Source organism: Pangasianodon hypophthalmus, chromosome 24 (assembly GCF_027358585.1).
Source record: "Pangasianodon hypophthalmus isolate fPanHyp1 chromosome 24, fPanHyp1.pri, whole genome shotgun sequence".
Classification (NCBI taxonomy): domain Eukaryota; kingdom Metazoa; phylum Chordata; class Actinopteri; order Siluriformes; family Pangasiidae; genus Pangasianodon; species Pangasianodon hypophthalmus.
The window spans coordinates 637504-652887 of record NC_069733.1 but is presented as its reverse complement, the minus strand read 5'-3'; the positions used below and the strand labels follow the sequence as shown (position 1 = coordinate 652887).

General features: G+C 42.5%; 1 protein-coding gene across 5 annotated transcripts; it reads right to left on the bottom strand.

The window, feature by feature from the left end:
* Nucleotides 1-68: 68 nt before the first annotated feature.
* On the bottom strand, nucleotides 69-14787 carry susd1 (sushi domain containing 1). 5 transcript variants are annotated; one of them, XM_053229161.1, is made up of 23 exons: nucleotides 13930-14498; nucleotides 12932-13066; nucleotides 12399-12548; nucleotides 11652-11804; nucleotides 11005-11184; nucleotides 10177-10356; nucleotides 9909-10088; nucleotides 8577-8756; nucleotides 7979-8158; nucleotides 6154-6333; nucleotides 5646-5825; nucleotides 4735-4914; nucleotides 4261-4440; nucleotides 3988-4167; nucleotides 3709-3888; nucleotides 3438-3602; nucleotides 2845-2942; nucleotides 2517-2703; nucleotides 2133-2226; nucleotides 1397-1628; nucleotides 1122-1161; nucleotides 875-968; nucleotides 69-188 (listed from the first exon to the last, which is right to left on the bottom strand). In XM_053229161.1, the coding sequence occupies exons 1-23, from the start codon at nucleotides 13979-13981 to the stop codon at nucleotides 164-166; spliced, it is 3405 nt and encodes a 1134-aa protein (XP_053085136.1). In that variant the 5' UTR covers nucleotides 13982-14498; the 3' UTR covers nucleotides 69-163. The 5 variants fall into 5 exon arrangements, with proteins under 5 accessions (XP_053085136.1, XP_053085135.1, XP_053085134.1 ...); XM_053229160.1 differs by lacking the exon at nucleotides 69-188 and adding an exon at nucleotides 14563-14787 and having other exon boundaries at nucleotides 204-968; nucleotides 13930-14055; XM_053229159.1 differs by lacking the exon at nucleotides 69-188 and having other exon boundaries at nucleotides 204-968.
* Between the last annotated feature and the right edge of the window lie 597 nt (nucleotides 14788-15384).

Genomic DNA, 15384 nt, shown 5'->3' with positions numbered 1-15384 from the left:
TCAATAATTACAAATATATTATAAATAATAGAGCTCTGTGGGTGAAGATTAATACAGAAACATTTTTAAAAGAAATCATTTTTATTGTAAACAAAAATACAAACAAAAATAATGAACACTTTCAAAACAACAACATTTTAAATAACATAAAACACATATTCTGTCAAAATCTGTGTACTTTCCAAAACCTGTAGGACACAAAGAGAGAGAGAGAGAAAAGAGAAATAAATCAGAATAAAGACATGGCATAGGTTTTTATTTGTTTTTCATTCTTGTATTTATTGCACCCTTGTTGACGTTTCCATTTCTTCTCAGTTGAATCGTCTCCATCACCGTCTTTATGAGTGAAGAACTCAAATCAGATATTTAACCTCTGTTTAAAGAAGTGATGAAAGAAAACCGGGCCATCACCGGCCACGTGCTCCGACTTTAAGTTGCGCTACTTAAAAACACTTAAAAACACTTTTTTTGCGTCAACGACTTGAAAGAAAGTGACCTGAAACACACGGCGTTTAGAAGGCCCTTATTCACTCTGTCACTGGGAGCTTTGCCTTTTATGGAGTTTTGAGGGCGTGGCTAAATGTAAATTCAGTAGAATTTTTAGTTTGGTTAAACCGCAAAAACATTTGCAGAGTAAAGTTACCTCCTCAATGTTACGTTATACGTAGCATACTACAGCAGGTCGTTATCAGAAAAGAGACTATTTAGCGAGCTGATATGAATCTCTGAGAAATTAGCTTGTAGCTGTTGCCAAATTCGACTGTGTTCCTGTTAAAAAAAAGAAAAAGTCTACATACTCTTTATTTTGTGCTCACTCATACTGTATGTAGAAATGGACAAGGGTGCAATGGAAACAATAAACTCAGCCTCTGACCAGCAGCAGCCGTAAACCGTCGTGCTAAAGAAACCCAGAGCGCCGATGGAGCCGAACGTCGCCAAAGCAGAAATCCTGGTAGCGTAGTAGGCTCCTAAATCAGAACAGATTTATACGTGAACAACAGAGAAAACACACGTTCACCTACAAGGATCGAAAAACAAAACAAGGACGTATCATATTCAGAGAAAATCGTCATTCGTTAACTTATTTAGGCTGTTATCATTATTTTAAAAAATAGTCTCACCTCTGGCTTTGGCCCAGATAACGCAGGACTGCTTTCTCGCCTAAACACACCACACATTTATGTTTTAAGGCTTACAGCTAATGCTAATGTGACATCATCGAAATATCTACAGAATTAGAACAGATAATAAATACACAAATCTATCTAAACATAAAACACTTGAAACATCTTCTTGAAATTTCATCTCTGTTCCACAATTAGCTGAGTAATGATTATTCTTATATTATTAATATGTAGAATGATTGATAATTCTAAAAGCATATTGAACAGGTTACCTGCCCCCAGGTGCAGACGGTGCGCAGGATGATGTAGTAATCTCGCCCGTTCTCCAGCGGAGCATTGTAGAAGGGTCCGTACTGCTCTCGGTTCCCCAGTGTGAAGTTCACCTCCACACCGAGCTTATAAAGCTGCAGCTGAGCCGCTACGTACTCGCCACCACAGGAACGAGACGATCCGCAGTCGAACACCAACACGCCAGCTACGGGTAACACGATCACCTGATACACACTGACACACACACACACACACACACACACACTGAAATGTTCACCTTCATTCACTGATATTCACATGGAGACTGTAAAATATCATGGCCTGCATTCTAATCAGAAACGGGTTCCCTACAGAGACAGCATTTTTGGGTGAAGTGAAAATCTGCACCACGCAGAAAGCAGCTAATTTACACCCATTTTTTCCATAAATTTGATCGCAACCAATTTCCTCTCTTTAGCTGAGGCTTCCTCTAATGGATGACAACTACCAATCTGGGAGTATGAAAGCTAACACTGTATTGTAACAAGGTGGCTTAACACGCTCAGAGGAGAGCTCTAACTGCTCTATATACATATGTATAGTACATATACATACTCCACCACAACAGTATAATTCACCCTTCTAAAGCCACTCACAAGCCACTTTTTTTTTGGTAAATTCAAAGTGTCCTTTTTTGGAGAAACCTGACGAGCTTTCTATAGAGTTACTCTGCTTTTCTCCATATCTGTATCTCCTTACCAAATTGGGTCCAGTGAACTGATGGCTCTTCGTAATCGTAGAGTTGGTCGGTGAGAATCAACCTCACTGTACCTAACCTCAGGAGTGGGCGGAGCTACACAGAAACAAAACAGAGGATTAGTCATGGACTACGACAATGTGTGACTTTGTCCAATCCCAAATAAATCAATATTGATTAGATAAAAAATACTGTAGTAAACTTTTGCTAAGGAAACATCCGATACAATAAACTTCAGACACACGCTATAGTTCACAGCTAGCTATAAATCACTAGATACACTTTTAATGTCCCCACAAATGATAGGGATATCTGACAGGTTGGTCCTTGTGAGGACATTTGGTTGGTTAAGTTAGATTGTTTGTTGTGTGTGTGTGTGTGTGTACCAGGTATGCTGGTGTTAGCAGTAACAGTAGCGGTGTCTCCAGTCTCCTGTGCAGTCACAGTGATGGTGTAGTTGGTGATGGGCTGCAGGTTCAAACACACAACAGGATGTAACGCGGACGAGCTAAACACTTTCCTCCGTTGATCACTGAACGAGGGATCGAAGTCCCTCACACCGATAAACACCACCTACACACACACACACACACACACACAGGGAGCAAAGAAACCATCCAGACAAGACTTTTTGATCAGGATGTACCCAAGATTTATTTCCACCAGTATTTTTGTGTTTGTTTTCTTGTGTGTGTGTGTTATTGTTGAACTCACGGCGTATTGCTGTTTGTAGCCTTTCATTTCTGCAGCCGTCCTCCAGCGCAGACATTTCTCATTAAGCACGGTCAAACTCTGAACGCTGAACTTCAGCTCTGTTACAAAAACAGGAAGAACAGACAAAGCAGATAAACGCTGCATTCTCAGACAGAAGTCTCTTTAGTGTTCAGTTGCACAGACTTGCATGGAGTTGCGTGGTTGTGTCAGTTCCACTAGTCTAATGTATTTTAATTGGAATTTACAGTAAGTACTAAAACGAATATTTTTTTAAATAGCTAACATTACAGTTAACTTCTCAGCTACCCAGCTAACCTCCTAACCATTAATTACAGTATGTCATTTTCTTTTGTGAAGAACAATGGACAGAAGATGTGATGCGATTCTATTTAATACCTGATTGTGTTTGTTCAATGTTTAAATTACATACACAAATGTAATTTATACTCCCAAAGACAGCAAAGACCCTGAAGTGTTCACAATAACTATACGGTTATTGTTTAGTATCGTGATATATCGCGTAACTGATCATCGAAACGTTACTATCATGAAGGCTATTAAAGATCTACGGTGCAGATGATATGTTGTTCTACCTCTGCAGCGCATGGTGGCCACCCGCCATCTTCCTGTGGTGTCACACACTGATATGTCACTTCCTGTATGTCTGTAGTAGCCTTTAACACAGTGATAGATGGCGATGGTGCCATTTTCCCAGAGAACCTCGGCGTTCTGCAGCATCGGGATCGGACCGCAGTACACTGCACGGAAGAACGTGTGGAGAAAGCACTTGGTGCACACTGTGTGTTAACATTTTTGCTCAGTCACACTCAGTGCAGTGTGAATGTGTGTGTTGTGTGTGTGTACCTTCGCAGTGCAGTTGTACAGCACTCCACTGGCTGTCAGAGCCACACACAGACACACTCTCTGTGCTAACACTCCGATATCCAGCTTCACACTCATATAGAGCCACAGAGCCGAGAGTGGAGCTGCCGTTCCACACTAGCTGTGTGTGAGGGAGAGGACGGGGCTCACTGCAGTTTACCTCTACACACACACACACACACACACACGATTATATGCACATATATACCTCAGTCAGGTTATCAAAATCAGTATAATAAGAATATAAACAGTGAGTACTACCTTGACAGAGGAAGTGCAGGAGGCTCCATGTTCCTCTGCTCGTACACACACACATGTCCTCGTGTCCGGCGTTATAAAAACCATCCACACACTGATAGCGCACCTCTGCACCTACATTACTGACTCCATTCCACAACATTATTGCGTGAGGGAATGACGGGGGAACGCCACACTCTACCTCTGAAAACACATACACACACACACACACACATACACAATGTTAACGCAGGTATAGTGAGGAACTGAGGAACTCTGTAAGAGAGGCGATTTTACCTCGGCATAACAGAGTAGCTCTGCTCCATGAACCGTTCAGAGTACACACTGATTTATTTTCTCCCAGTGCAGGATAAAATCCTTCCTTACAGTAATAAAGCACAGAGCTGTTAACACGCACACCGCCGTCCCACAAGCAGACAGTGTGGGGCAGCACAGGGGGGTCAGAGCATCGGATCTCTGCAGACATATGGGGTGATTGTTTACACAAAATTTACACACATTTTCAGACTGATTAGGTAATACACAGCAATGTGTAACAGTGATGATAAAAGACTAATTGAGAAAACTGAGACCTTTACAACAGAGACAATAACTATCTAACTGTGTAACAAACTCCAGTCTGACAAATACTGCAATGAAACAGAAACACTAACAAAGGTAAACACCAAGTTGTGTAACAGACACGATCCCGAACTAATCAAGCAACAGATGGAAACCAGAAAATGGTTAACTGTGTAACAGCGATTTTACCTCGGCATAACAGAGTAGCTCTGCTCCATGAACCGTTCAGAGTACACACGGATTTATTTTCTCCCAGTGCAGGATAAAATCCTTCCTTACAGTAATAAAGCACAGAGCTGTTAACACGCACACCGCCGTCCCACAAGCGGCCAGTGTGGGGCAGCACAGGGGGGTCAGAGCATCGGATCTCTGTAGAAGTAGAGGGTGATGAGTGTAAAAAGGCCACAAATTCAGGTCTCATGTGTCATACAGCAAAGGGGAAAAAATATAACTGTGTAACAGAGACATTAGCTGCATCTCAAATAGCACACTTTACACACACTTTAGTGCAGTAGTGTGCTTACACTCCGAGACTCAGTGAGATTTAGTGCACTTTAGTACACAGATGTACTACAACTGCTGAAAAAGTAAGTGTGTAACATTGGACACTTTTTGCACTAAAAGGCTGCCATGTGTAGCAGAAGGGGCAGGACCACTTCAGTTTGAATTCTGCTAAACTTCAGTACACCATTCAGGCAAAATTAGGAGCTGAATATTTTAAACCGGCCATTTTAGGTTGTGAAATCGGCGGTCGTTCCTGTGGAGGCTGTTTTACTGCAGTTCAATGACATGAGGTACCTGCACTGTCATCTGTTATTTCCATTCGGTGCAAAACATTAACATGCGATAAAATTCAGGTAAAAACATGCCACTGTGGTATGAGATCTGAGACACAGCTAATAAATGGCTAATAGTGATTAAATATTTAAACAATTATTCTTGGCTAATTGTGTAACAGAGGTGAAATTTCAAGAAGATCTAATACAATATTTAGGAATTATAAAAGAATGCGTGTGATACCTACAATATATCCAGAAATAAATGCTGATATAATTCCTGAATTGTCCAAACATATAAATACCAACAAAGGTAGATAGTACCTTGGCATAACAGAGTAGCTCTGCTCCATGAACCGTTCTCAGTACACACTGATTTATTTTCTCCCAGTGCAGGATAAAATCCTTCCTTACAGTAATAAAGCACAGAGCTGTTAACACGCACACTGCCGTCCCACAAGCGGCCAGTGTGGGGCAGCACAGGGGGGTCAGAGCATCGGATCTCTGCAGATAGAGAAAGTGTGAAGTGTTTGAGGAAAAAAAAGAGGCCACGTTCAGACCTTGTAGCTCATACGGTGGAGTGTGTGACAGATGATGAAATTCTAATTGTGTAACAGAGACTAATAAACAGAAGCACAAAGTAGCTAACTGAATAACAGATACACTAATTGTATAACACAGATACTATGTGGATAGTAGTAAAATACAGTCACTGAAAGTTTAATTGTGTTTAAAAGGTGAAGAATGTGACAAAATTTTGTTCTACTTGAAATCATTTCCTGCTATTAGACTCAGACTGCACCGGAGATTTACAGCTTGCTGGTGATTTTACCTCGGCATAACAGAGTAGCTCTGCTCCATGAACCGTTCTCAGTACACACTGATTTATTTTCTCCCAGTGCAGGATAAAATCCTTCCTTACAGTAATAAAGCACAGAGCTGTTAAAACCCACACTGCCGTCCCACAAGCGGCCAGTGTGGGGCAGCACAGGGGGGTCAGAGCATCGGATCTCTGCAGACACAGAGAGAGAGAGAGAGAGAGAGAGCTGGCCAGAGTTATGGCATGTATACATGCAGCCCTGTGTTTAAACACTAATCTGTTTTCAATGCGCTGATACTGATCACAAGCAGTGATTCTGTTCCACTGTCCCATTCTGTCACAGGCACCTGTCTCCTTGTTCTAGTGTGAGTCTTGAGTACTGATCTTGTAGCAGTATCAGTTCCAGTGCTGTGTACTGATCCTGCCCCACCATCAGTCTTAGGCACTGGTCCTGTCTCAGTCACAAGCAACAATTCTGTCCAAGTGTCAGACTCGGCCACTGATCTTGTCCCAGTCACAGTCTCAGGTACTGATCTTGTCCTAGTGTCAGTCTCAGGTACTGATCTTGTCCTAGTGTCAGTCTCAGGTACTGATCTTGTCCAAGTGTCAGTCTCAGGTACTGATCTTGTCCAAGTGTCAGTCTCGAGTACTGATCTTGTCCAAGTGTCAGTCTCGTGTACTGATCTTGTCCTAGTGTCACTCTCAGGTACTGATCGTGTCCTAGTGTCACTCTCAGGTACTGATCTTGTCCAAGTGTCAGTCTCGAGTACTGATCTTGTCCAAGTGTCAGTCTCGAGTACTGATCTTGTCCAAGTGTCAGTCTCGAGTACTGATCTTGTCCTAGTGTCAGTCTCAGGTACTGATCTTGTCCAAGTGTCAGTCTCGAGTACTGATCTTGTCCAAGTGTCAGTCTCAGGTACTGATCTTGTCCAAGTGTCAGTCTCAGGTACTGATCTTGTCCAAGTGTCAGTCTCGAGTACTGATCTTGTCCTAGTGTCAGTCTCAGGTACTGATCTTGTCCAAATGTCAGTCTCGAGTACTGATCTTGTCCAAGTGTCAGTCTCAGGTACTGATCTTGTCCAAGTGTCAGTCTCAGGTACTGATCTTGTCCTAGTGTCAGTCTCAAGTACTGATCTTGTCCAAGTGTCAGTCTCAGGTACTGATCTTGTCCTAGTGTCAGTCTCAGGTACTGATCTTGTCCAAGTGTCAGTCTCGAGTACTGATCTTGTCCAAGTGTCAGTCTCGAGTACTGATCTTGTCCTAGTGTCAGTCTCAGGTACTGATCTTGTCCAAGTGTCAGTCTCGAGTACTGATCTTGTCCTAGTGTCAGTCTCGAGTACTGATCTTGTCCAAGTGTCAGTCTCAGGTACTGATCTTGTCCTAGTGTCAGTCTCAAGTACTGATCTTGTCCAAGTGTCAGTCTCAGGTACTGATCTTGTCCTAGTGTCAGTCTCAGGTACTGATCTTGTCCTAGTGTCAGTCTCAGGTACTGATCTTGTCCAAATGTCAGTCTCGAGTACTGATCTTGTCCTAGTGTCAGTCTCAGGTACTGATCTTGTCCAAGTGTCAGTCTCGAGTACTGATCTTGTCCAAGTGTCAGTCTCAGGTACTGATCTTGTCCCAGTTTCATAGCAATAACAATATGATTACTTAAATAACTAATGAGAATAACTTGGTAGCAAAATTACACAATATTTAGGAATTATAAAAGAATGTGTGTGATTCCTAAAATATATCCAGAAATAAAAGCTGCTTTAATTCCTCAAATGTCTAAACATATGTATTTGCTAACTGGGAAAATACCAACAAAGCATGCTCGTAGATAGGTAGATAGTACCTTGGCATAACAGAGTAGCTCTGCTCCATGAACCGTTCTCAGTACACACTGATTTATTTTCTCCCAGTGCAGGATAAAATCCTTCCTTACAGTAATAAAGCACAGAGCTGTTAACACGCACACCGCCGTCCCACAAGCGACCAGTGTGGGGCAGCACAGGGGGGTCAGAGCATCGGATCTCTGCAGATGTAAAATGTGACAGGGTTGAAAACAAGGCCACAAATCCAGGCCTCGTAGCTCATACAGTGGAGTATGTGACAGATGATGAAATGCTAATTGTGTAACAGAGACTGTTAGTAGCTAATTGTACATCACTGTGGGACAATTTGAATTAGGTAACAGAATTAACACATTAAGTGACTAATAAACAGAAACACAAAGTAGCTAACAGAATAACAGATACAGTAATTGTATAACACAGACACTATGTGGATAGTAGTAAAATACAATCACTGAAAAGTTAATTGTGTAAGATTAAAAGGTGAAGAATGTGATATGCCTATAAATATAATTTGACAAAATTTTGTTCTACTTGAAATCATTTCCTGCTATTAGACTCAGACTGCACCGGAGATTTACAGCTTGCTGGTGATTTTACCTCGGCATAACAGAGTAGCTCTGCTCCATGAACCGTTCTCAGTACACACTGATTTATTTTCTCCCAGTGCAGGATAAAATCCTTCCTTACAGTAATAAAGCACAGAGCTGTTAACACGCACACTGCCATCCCACAAGCGGCCAGTGTGGGGCAGCACAGGGGGGTCAGAGCATCGGATCTCTGCAGACACAGAGAGAGAGAGAGAGAGAGAGAGAGAGAAAGAGAGAGAGAGCGAGCTGGCCAGAGTTCAAAAATAGGCTTGTATACATGCAGCCCTGTGTTTAAATACTAATCTGTTTTCAATGCGCTCTCAGTGACTTCCCATTGATAACTTCGAAAGGTGCATCACCAACTTCAAACAAGTTGGCCCTGTCTCCCCTCACGGCTTGGTCTCTCTTACTGCCTTGGACCTTTTCTGTCTCCCTTTCCCAATGATCCTATCCCACTGTCCGTCCTTGGGCACTGATCCTGTCTCAATCACAAGCAGTGATTCTGTTCCACTGTCCCATTCTGTCACAGGCACCTGTCTCCTTATTCTAGTGTGAGTCTTGAGTACTGATCTTGTCCCAGTATAAGTCCCAGTGCTGTGTCCTGATCCTGCCCCACCATCAGTCTTAGGCACTGGTCCTGTCTCAGTCACAAGCAACAATTCTGTCCACTGATCTTGTCCCAGTCATAGCCTCCGGTACTGATCTTGTCCTAGTGTCAGTCTCAGGTACTGATCTTGTCCCAGTTTCTGTGCCAGGCACTAAACTTGTCCCAGTTTGACTCTAGAGCACTGATCCTGTCCCAGTCCTGGCTTCAGGCATTGATCCTATCCTAAAGTCAGTCTCAGGCCTGATCGTGTTTCAGCATCAGTCTCAGGCATTGATTCTACCCCAGTCCCAGACACTGATCTTGCCCCAGTCTCAGGTACCAATGCTGTCCCAGTGTCAGGTTCAGATAAAGATCCTGTTCAGTCTTGGGTACTGATCCTGATCCCACCATCAGTTTTGGGCATCAATGCTGTCCGTGCTGTAAGGCTTGCGCACTGGTCCTGTGCACTGCTCCAGCATCACTATCAGACACTGCTTCTGTCCCGAGGACTGATCAATGGCCCAGTCCCTGTTTCAGACCTTATTCTATGTATATTCTGTCTCTGTTCATGATTCAGAGGGCAAGTGGATGAGGGCACATTAAAAACAGCAACCAAACACGCAAGGAAAGGACATGTAACAGGGTGCACTGGGTATCTGAGATTCATAGCAATGACAATGTGATTACTTAAATAACTAACGCCATTAATAATTTGGTATCAAAGTTACACAATCAGCTGGAGAGAAGTGTGTGCACCTTTGCAGGTGATGCGAGTATCGGTCCAGCGCCCGTGAGAGTCACACTCCGAAACACTTCCTGTTCCCACACTGCGGTATCCCGCTTTACACTCGTATAGCGCTTTAGAGCCTATATTACTTCTGCCATTCCATAATACTACAGAGTGGAGGAGAGGAGGCGGGGGGCCACAACGGATCTCTAACACACAAACACACACACACACACACCTTGTTCAGGTTGTTCAGTATAAACTTCATCCAGTGTAAATGTAAACGGTTAGTACCACCTTGACAGAGGAAGTGCAGGAGGCTCCATGTTCCTCTGCTCGTACACACACACATGTCCTCGTGTCCGGCGTTATAAAAACCATCCACACACTGATAACGCACTTCTGCACCCACATTACTGACTCCATTCCACAACATTATTGCGTGAGGGAATGACGGGGGAATGCCACACTCTACCTCTGAAAACACATACACACATATACACACACACACACGCACATGCACAGAAGTTGCAATTTTGCTAAATAAAAAATGTCACAGGGTCAATAAGGAATCACGGTTAACCTGCTAATCACAAACTTAGTCATACGTCATCACCATAACAGCTGACTAGCTATTTAGTGCTGATAACACTTGCTGGACAGGTAATACTGATGTTAGACATGTAATTAATAAACACTGTGTGTGTGTGTGTGTGTGTTTGTGTGTGTGTGTGTTACAGTAAAACACAGAGCGACGGAATGGTGTGTACTGTTGGTTAGTGTAGTGTTGCTAAAGTTAACCTCTATTATTGTAATTCAAACTAGCAATGTATGTTAAACGCCGGCAAGTATAAATAAAGGGGTAACGTGAAATGATCCAGTTTGAGATTGACTGATCAAATGTAACCTAAGCTCAAAGGAGTCAGCATTGGTGCAGAGTGTGTGTGTGTGTGTGTGTGGCTCCAACTACTTTGTACGCTCACACATACATCACACGCTACACTGAAAGTGTGACTGAAACAAAATGTTACTGCAGTGGATAATAGATGTGATAATAACAAAGACTGCTATTTAGTTTTAGATGGCAGTTTTACTGTTGTTGTTGTTGTTGTTGTTGTTGTTTACCTTTGCAGTGCATGCTGGGAAAGCTCCAGTGTCCGTCAGGGCCACAGATGGCTGTGACGTTTCCACTTGTCCAAGTGAAACCGTCTGCGCAGGCGAACTGCACGACACTGCCGTAACGAGTGACGATCGGAGGGATCTGAACTGCATGAGGGACGGAGGGAGGGGGACCGCAATCCACCACTACACACACACACACACACACACATGCACGCACACACACACACACACACACACACACACACACGCACACACACACACACAGAGTTATCCCTTTATTAATATCATGATAGTTCAAGACATTTTAACAATGCACAATATGTGTCATGAGGATCATTTATCCAACTGGCACACAGCTAATACACTTAAAAAACATATCTGGATGTAATTTATCCCTATAATAATTTTTTAATTATTATAATTTATATATAATATGTTTATCACATGATCAGGGCTCCTGTTGATGGCTTGTGGGACTCATTACTAACATCCCCTTTCTGCTTTACATTTACAAACTCTGCCCATTTTTAATGCACACATATTTCTCATCATTACTTTTAACTCAAAAGGAATCGAATATCAAACCTAAATATAAGACTTTTTAACTTTTTAACAGAGAAACTAATCAAGGTGTGTGTGTGTTTACTCACTCTCGCAGTAGGCAGAGTGTGTGTGAGGCTGGAACGGTTCCGATCCATTCTGAACTGTGTATCCGGTTCTGCACTTGCAGTAGAACTCACCGTCTGTGTTTGTACACACACCGCCCTCACTGCAAACACCATCCACAATACACTCGTCCACATCTGTGAGAAAACACACACACACACACACACACACACACACACAGCTGTGAAAGTGAAAGATGCCATTACACATCTAAACATGTTCAGTACAACAACTCAGACCTGTGTTCAGAAACATGTGGTGTTCTGGTCGGGAATTTTCTCAGGGTTGGAGAGAAAAAGAGAAACACGGACAAACACTGACACTGCCGATCCGATTGAAAATAAAAATCAAGATTGTCTTGCTCTATTAGTGAATCATTTTGGTTCTTATAAATTGTCTGCCAATAGAATAGGACCATTTTAATCTTGTAATTCGTACAAATGTCTAGAAACAGGATTAATAACTGTATAGCTGTTTTATAGTAATCTCATAACGAGCAATATCAGATAAATTCACCTAGACTCAACCTAGTTTCACTTACCAAGATATAACTTTATGCACCATACGGGAAGCTAAGGGTCTCACAGATAAGATGCAATCTAGAGTTTCTTTGCCAAATAATTTAAGAATCACTATGTAAGACATGAACGCTCATGTTTTGGTGACATCGGAGACCTCAGAGCAGTTAGTCTCACAGTTGATCTGGAAGTGTGAGTGTCTGTGGGACTCACCGTGGCAGTATGTGCCATCGTTGGGGATGAACACGGCCAGGTTGTTGGTGGGGCTGTAACCCGACACACACGTGCAGAAGTAGCTGCCGTACGTGTTGTGACACCTGCTGTGTTCGCCGCAGATCCGCCCCAGCTGACACTCATCTTTATCTGTGAGACAGGAACAGCACATACAAAGCAAAATAATTGAAAACAATTATAAAATTTAAAAAACTGTACATGATCAAGGCTAAACGTTGAACATTAGTTATATATCATCTTTATAATTCAAAACAATGAAGCTATCAAAGTTTTTGTATTTACACAAAACAAAACAAATTACACCTAGTAAAATGAAATTCATAAAATATTCAAATTTAGAAATAAATTTGTTTTTGAAAGCCTCATTTTAAAACACTAAATTGGCATAACAAGCTTTATAACCATTGACAGGAAGTTCATAAAACTAAACAGAAGTCATTCAAAAATGGATGAGGAGCTATTAAAATGCTACAGGAAGTCGTAAAGATGCTACAGGAATGGAGGAATGAGACCTTGGCAGTAGGTCCTGCCGTTTCCCACGAAGCCGTACATACAGTTACACACTTTCCCTCCAGTGCCGTCCATCTTGTCAGTGCAAGTGGCATTCGGGTGGCAGGAGGCACAAACATCTGTCCCAACTACAACATCTGCAGACAGACAGGGAGAGAGAGAGGCAGAAAGAACAAGAAAGATACACAGAGACAGAGATAGATGGATCAGCTGCCTGTAAGTTGCCACCTTTTCTCTCCGCCTATTTTTCTCCCTAATTTAGTCTTGTCCAATTCTCATCCCGAATCACATGACCTACTGGGGAGGGAGAAGATTAACACATGCTTCCTCTGAGACACGTGAAGCCAGTCTCTGCGTCTTTTCGAGCTGCTGCTCATGCTCCGTCACAGGGGACGGTGTAACACACTCGGAGGAAAGCGCTATCCGCCCTCTTCCACATACATGAGCTCACAGACGCCTATCATTATCTAGCCTCGCTGTGATTGACAGGGGAGAGAGAGTATGCCCCTCCCACCCAGAGAGCTCAGTGAATTTCATCTTCAGGATTCTGAACTCGTGATCTGCTGACCGTAGGATGAGCGCTTTTCTGTTTCTTAAAACAGTCACCTTCTTCACAGTTCTCCGCATCACTTTCAGTGCTGTACATGTGACATTTATTTATTCACTCTTCTCCTGAAAATGTTGACTGGTTTATTTTAATCAGAGCATAATATACTGTATATAAAACATTTAGAAAATCTTCATATAGTAATAATAATAAAATAAACTGAATTATGCGACTGCACATACTGAGATCCTGCATGTGATCCTGCACAAATTTGGCTGAAATTTGGAGCTTAAATAAACACTGCTGATTAAAACACAAACGAGGACTGTGTACATGATTAATCTTTACGATATTTCTTTAACTTGGTGAGGGGCACATGCCTAATCAGGAAATAGTAACTCACATTATAAACACTGTCTGTCTGTAGTGTAAAGGGGTGTGTGTGTGTGGTACCTGTGATGACGGCGACGGTGGCTGTAAGCAGGACGAGTGCTGTTCCCTTCATAGCTGCTCCTCTTCACTGACTCTCTCTTACTTATTGACTACTCGCTCCTTCATCCTCTTCTCCCTCTCCTCATCCTGAAGTGAAGGACAGAATGCGGAGATATAGATGGGGGGGGGATTAACTGAGGTCTCTCTCTCTCTCTCACACACACACACACACACACTCTAATACGTACACACACAAACATACACACTCACACACACTTACAGGCACACTAAGGGAAATTTGTGGTCCTTGTGGTTTTGTCACTGTGATGTGTTGACATTTTTTCAGTTACACATCAGGGTGTGTGAAATAAACTTTCTGGCACACACCCACACTGCAGAGTCATGCTAAATGTCCATGTGTGTGTGTGTTTGTGTGTGTATATGTGTGTGTGTGTGTGGTGATTACGGCTATTTTTGGGTGCCCAATGCTGCCAGACACTCGTCACCCTGTAACGGCTGCCTGTTAGCAGTGGAGGAAATTTCAGTTATTTCAGAATTGTGTGTTTGTGTTTGTGTGAGCATGAGTGTGAGAGAGCGTAAGTGTGTGTGTGAGAGTGTGAAAGTGTGAGAATGTGACTGTGTTTGTGTTCCTACCTCTTGCAATTTAGGAGACTCTTGCAATTCAGAAGACACACTCCCATCCGGCTTCACAAAAGAGAACTGAAAACACTGAGCACACCCAGCTCCTAGCACAGGTGGAGGGAGAGTTGTTTGTTTGTTCGTCTGTTTGTGTGTGTGTGTGTGTGTGTGTGTGTGTGTATGTTGTGCGCTCAGGGGTCTGCTCGGGTGGAGAAGTTATCTCTTCATGCATTGGGAAGATAAGCAAACTCAGACCTATCATCACACACACACACACACACACACACACACACACACACACACATCAGCTACACACTGAGGCTTTCCTCAACACACACACACACACTTTCAGTCACTCTGTTTATCTAGCCACAGTGATGGCTGATGTGGAGCCTATCCTGTGAACACTGGGTGTGAGGCGGGAAAACACTCTGGATGTGATGCCAGTTCAACACACACACACACACACACACGCACACATAGAAGTAGTCACTGATGCACTGTACCCTTTTACTCTATAAACCCACTCACATACATACACATGCAAACTGTTTTGTGTTTCTCATGAGCATACACACAACTAAACAACCAATGTGCAGAATATCAGTTGAGCAATAAGAAAACATCACCACAAGGAGGAAGAAAACACACACACACACACACACACACACTTCATTCAGAAAAGTCAGAGGAGTGCTGTAAAGAGAAGATTCCTGTGAAATATGCAGGAGGTAAAGTGTGGAACTTTAAAATAGAACAGAGGTATATTACTATAGCACATTCCACAGCTTAAAATATATATTAAAAATATTTTAAAAATTATATCATTTAAAAAAA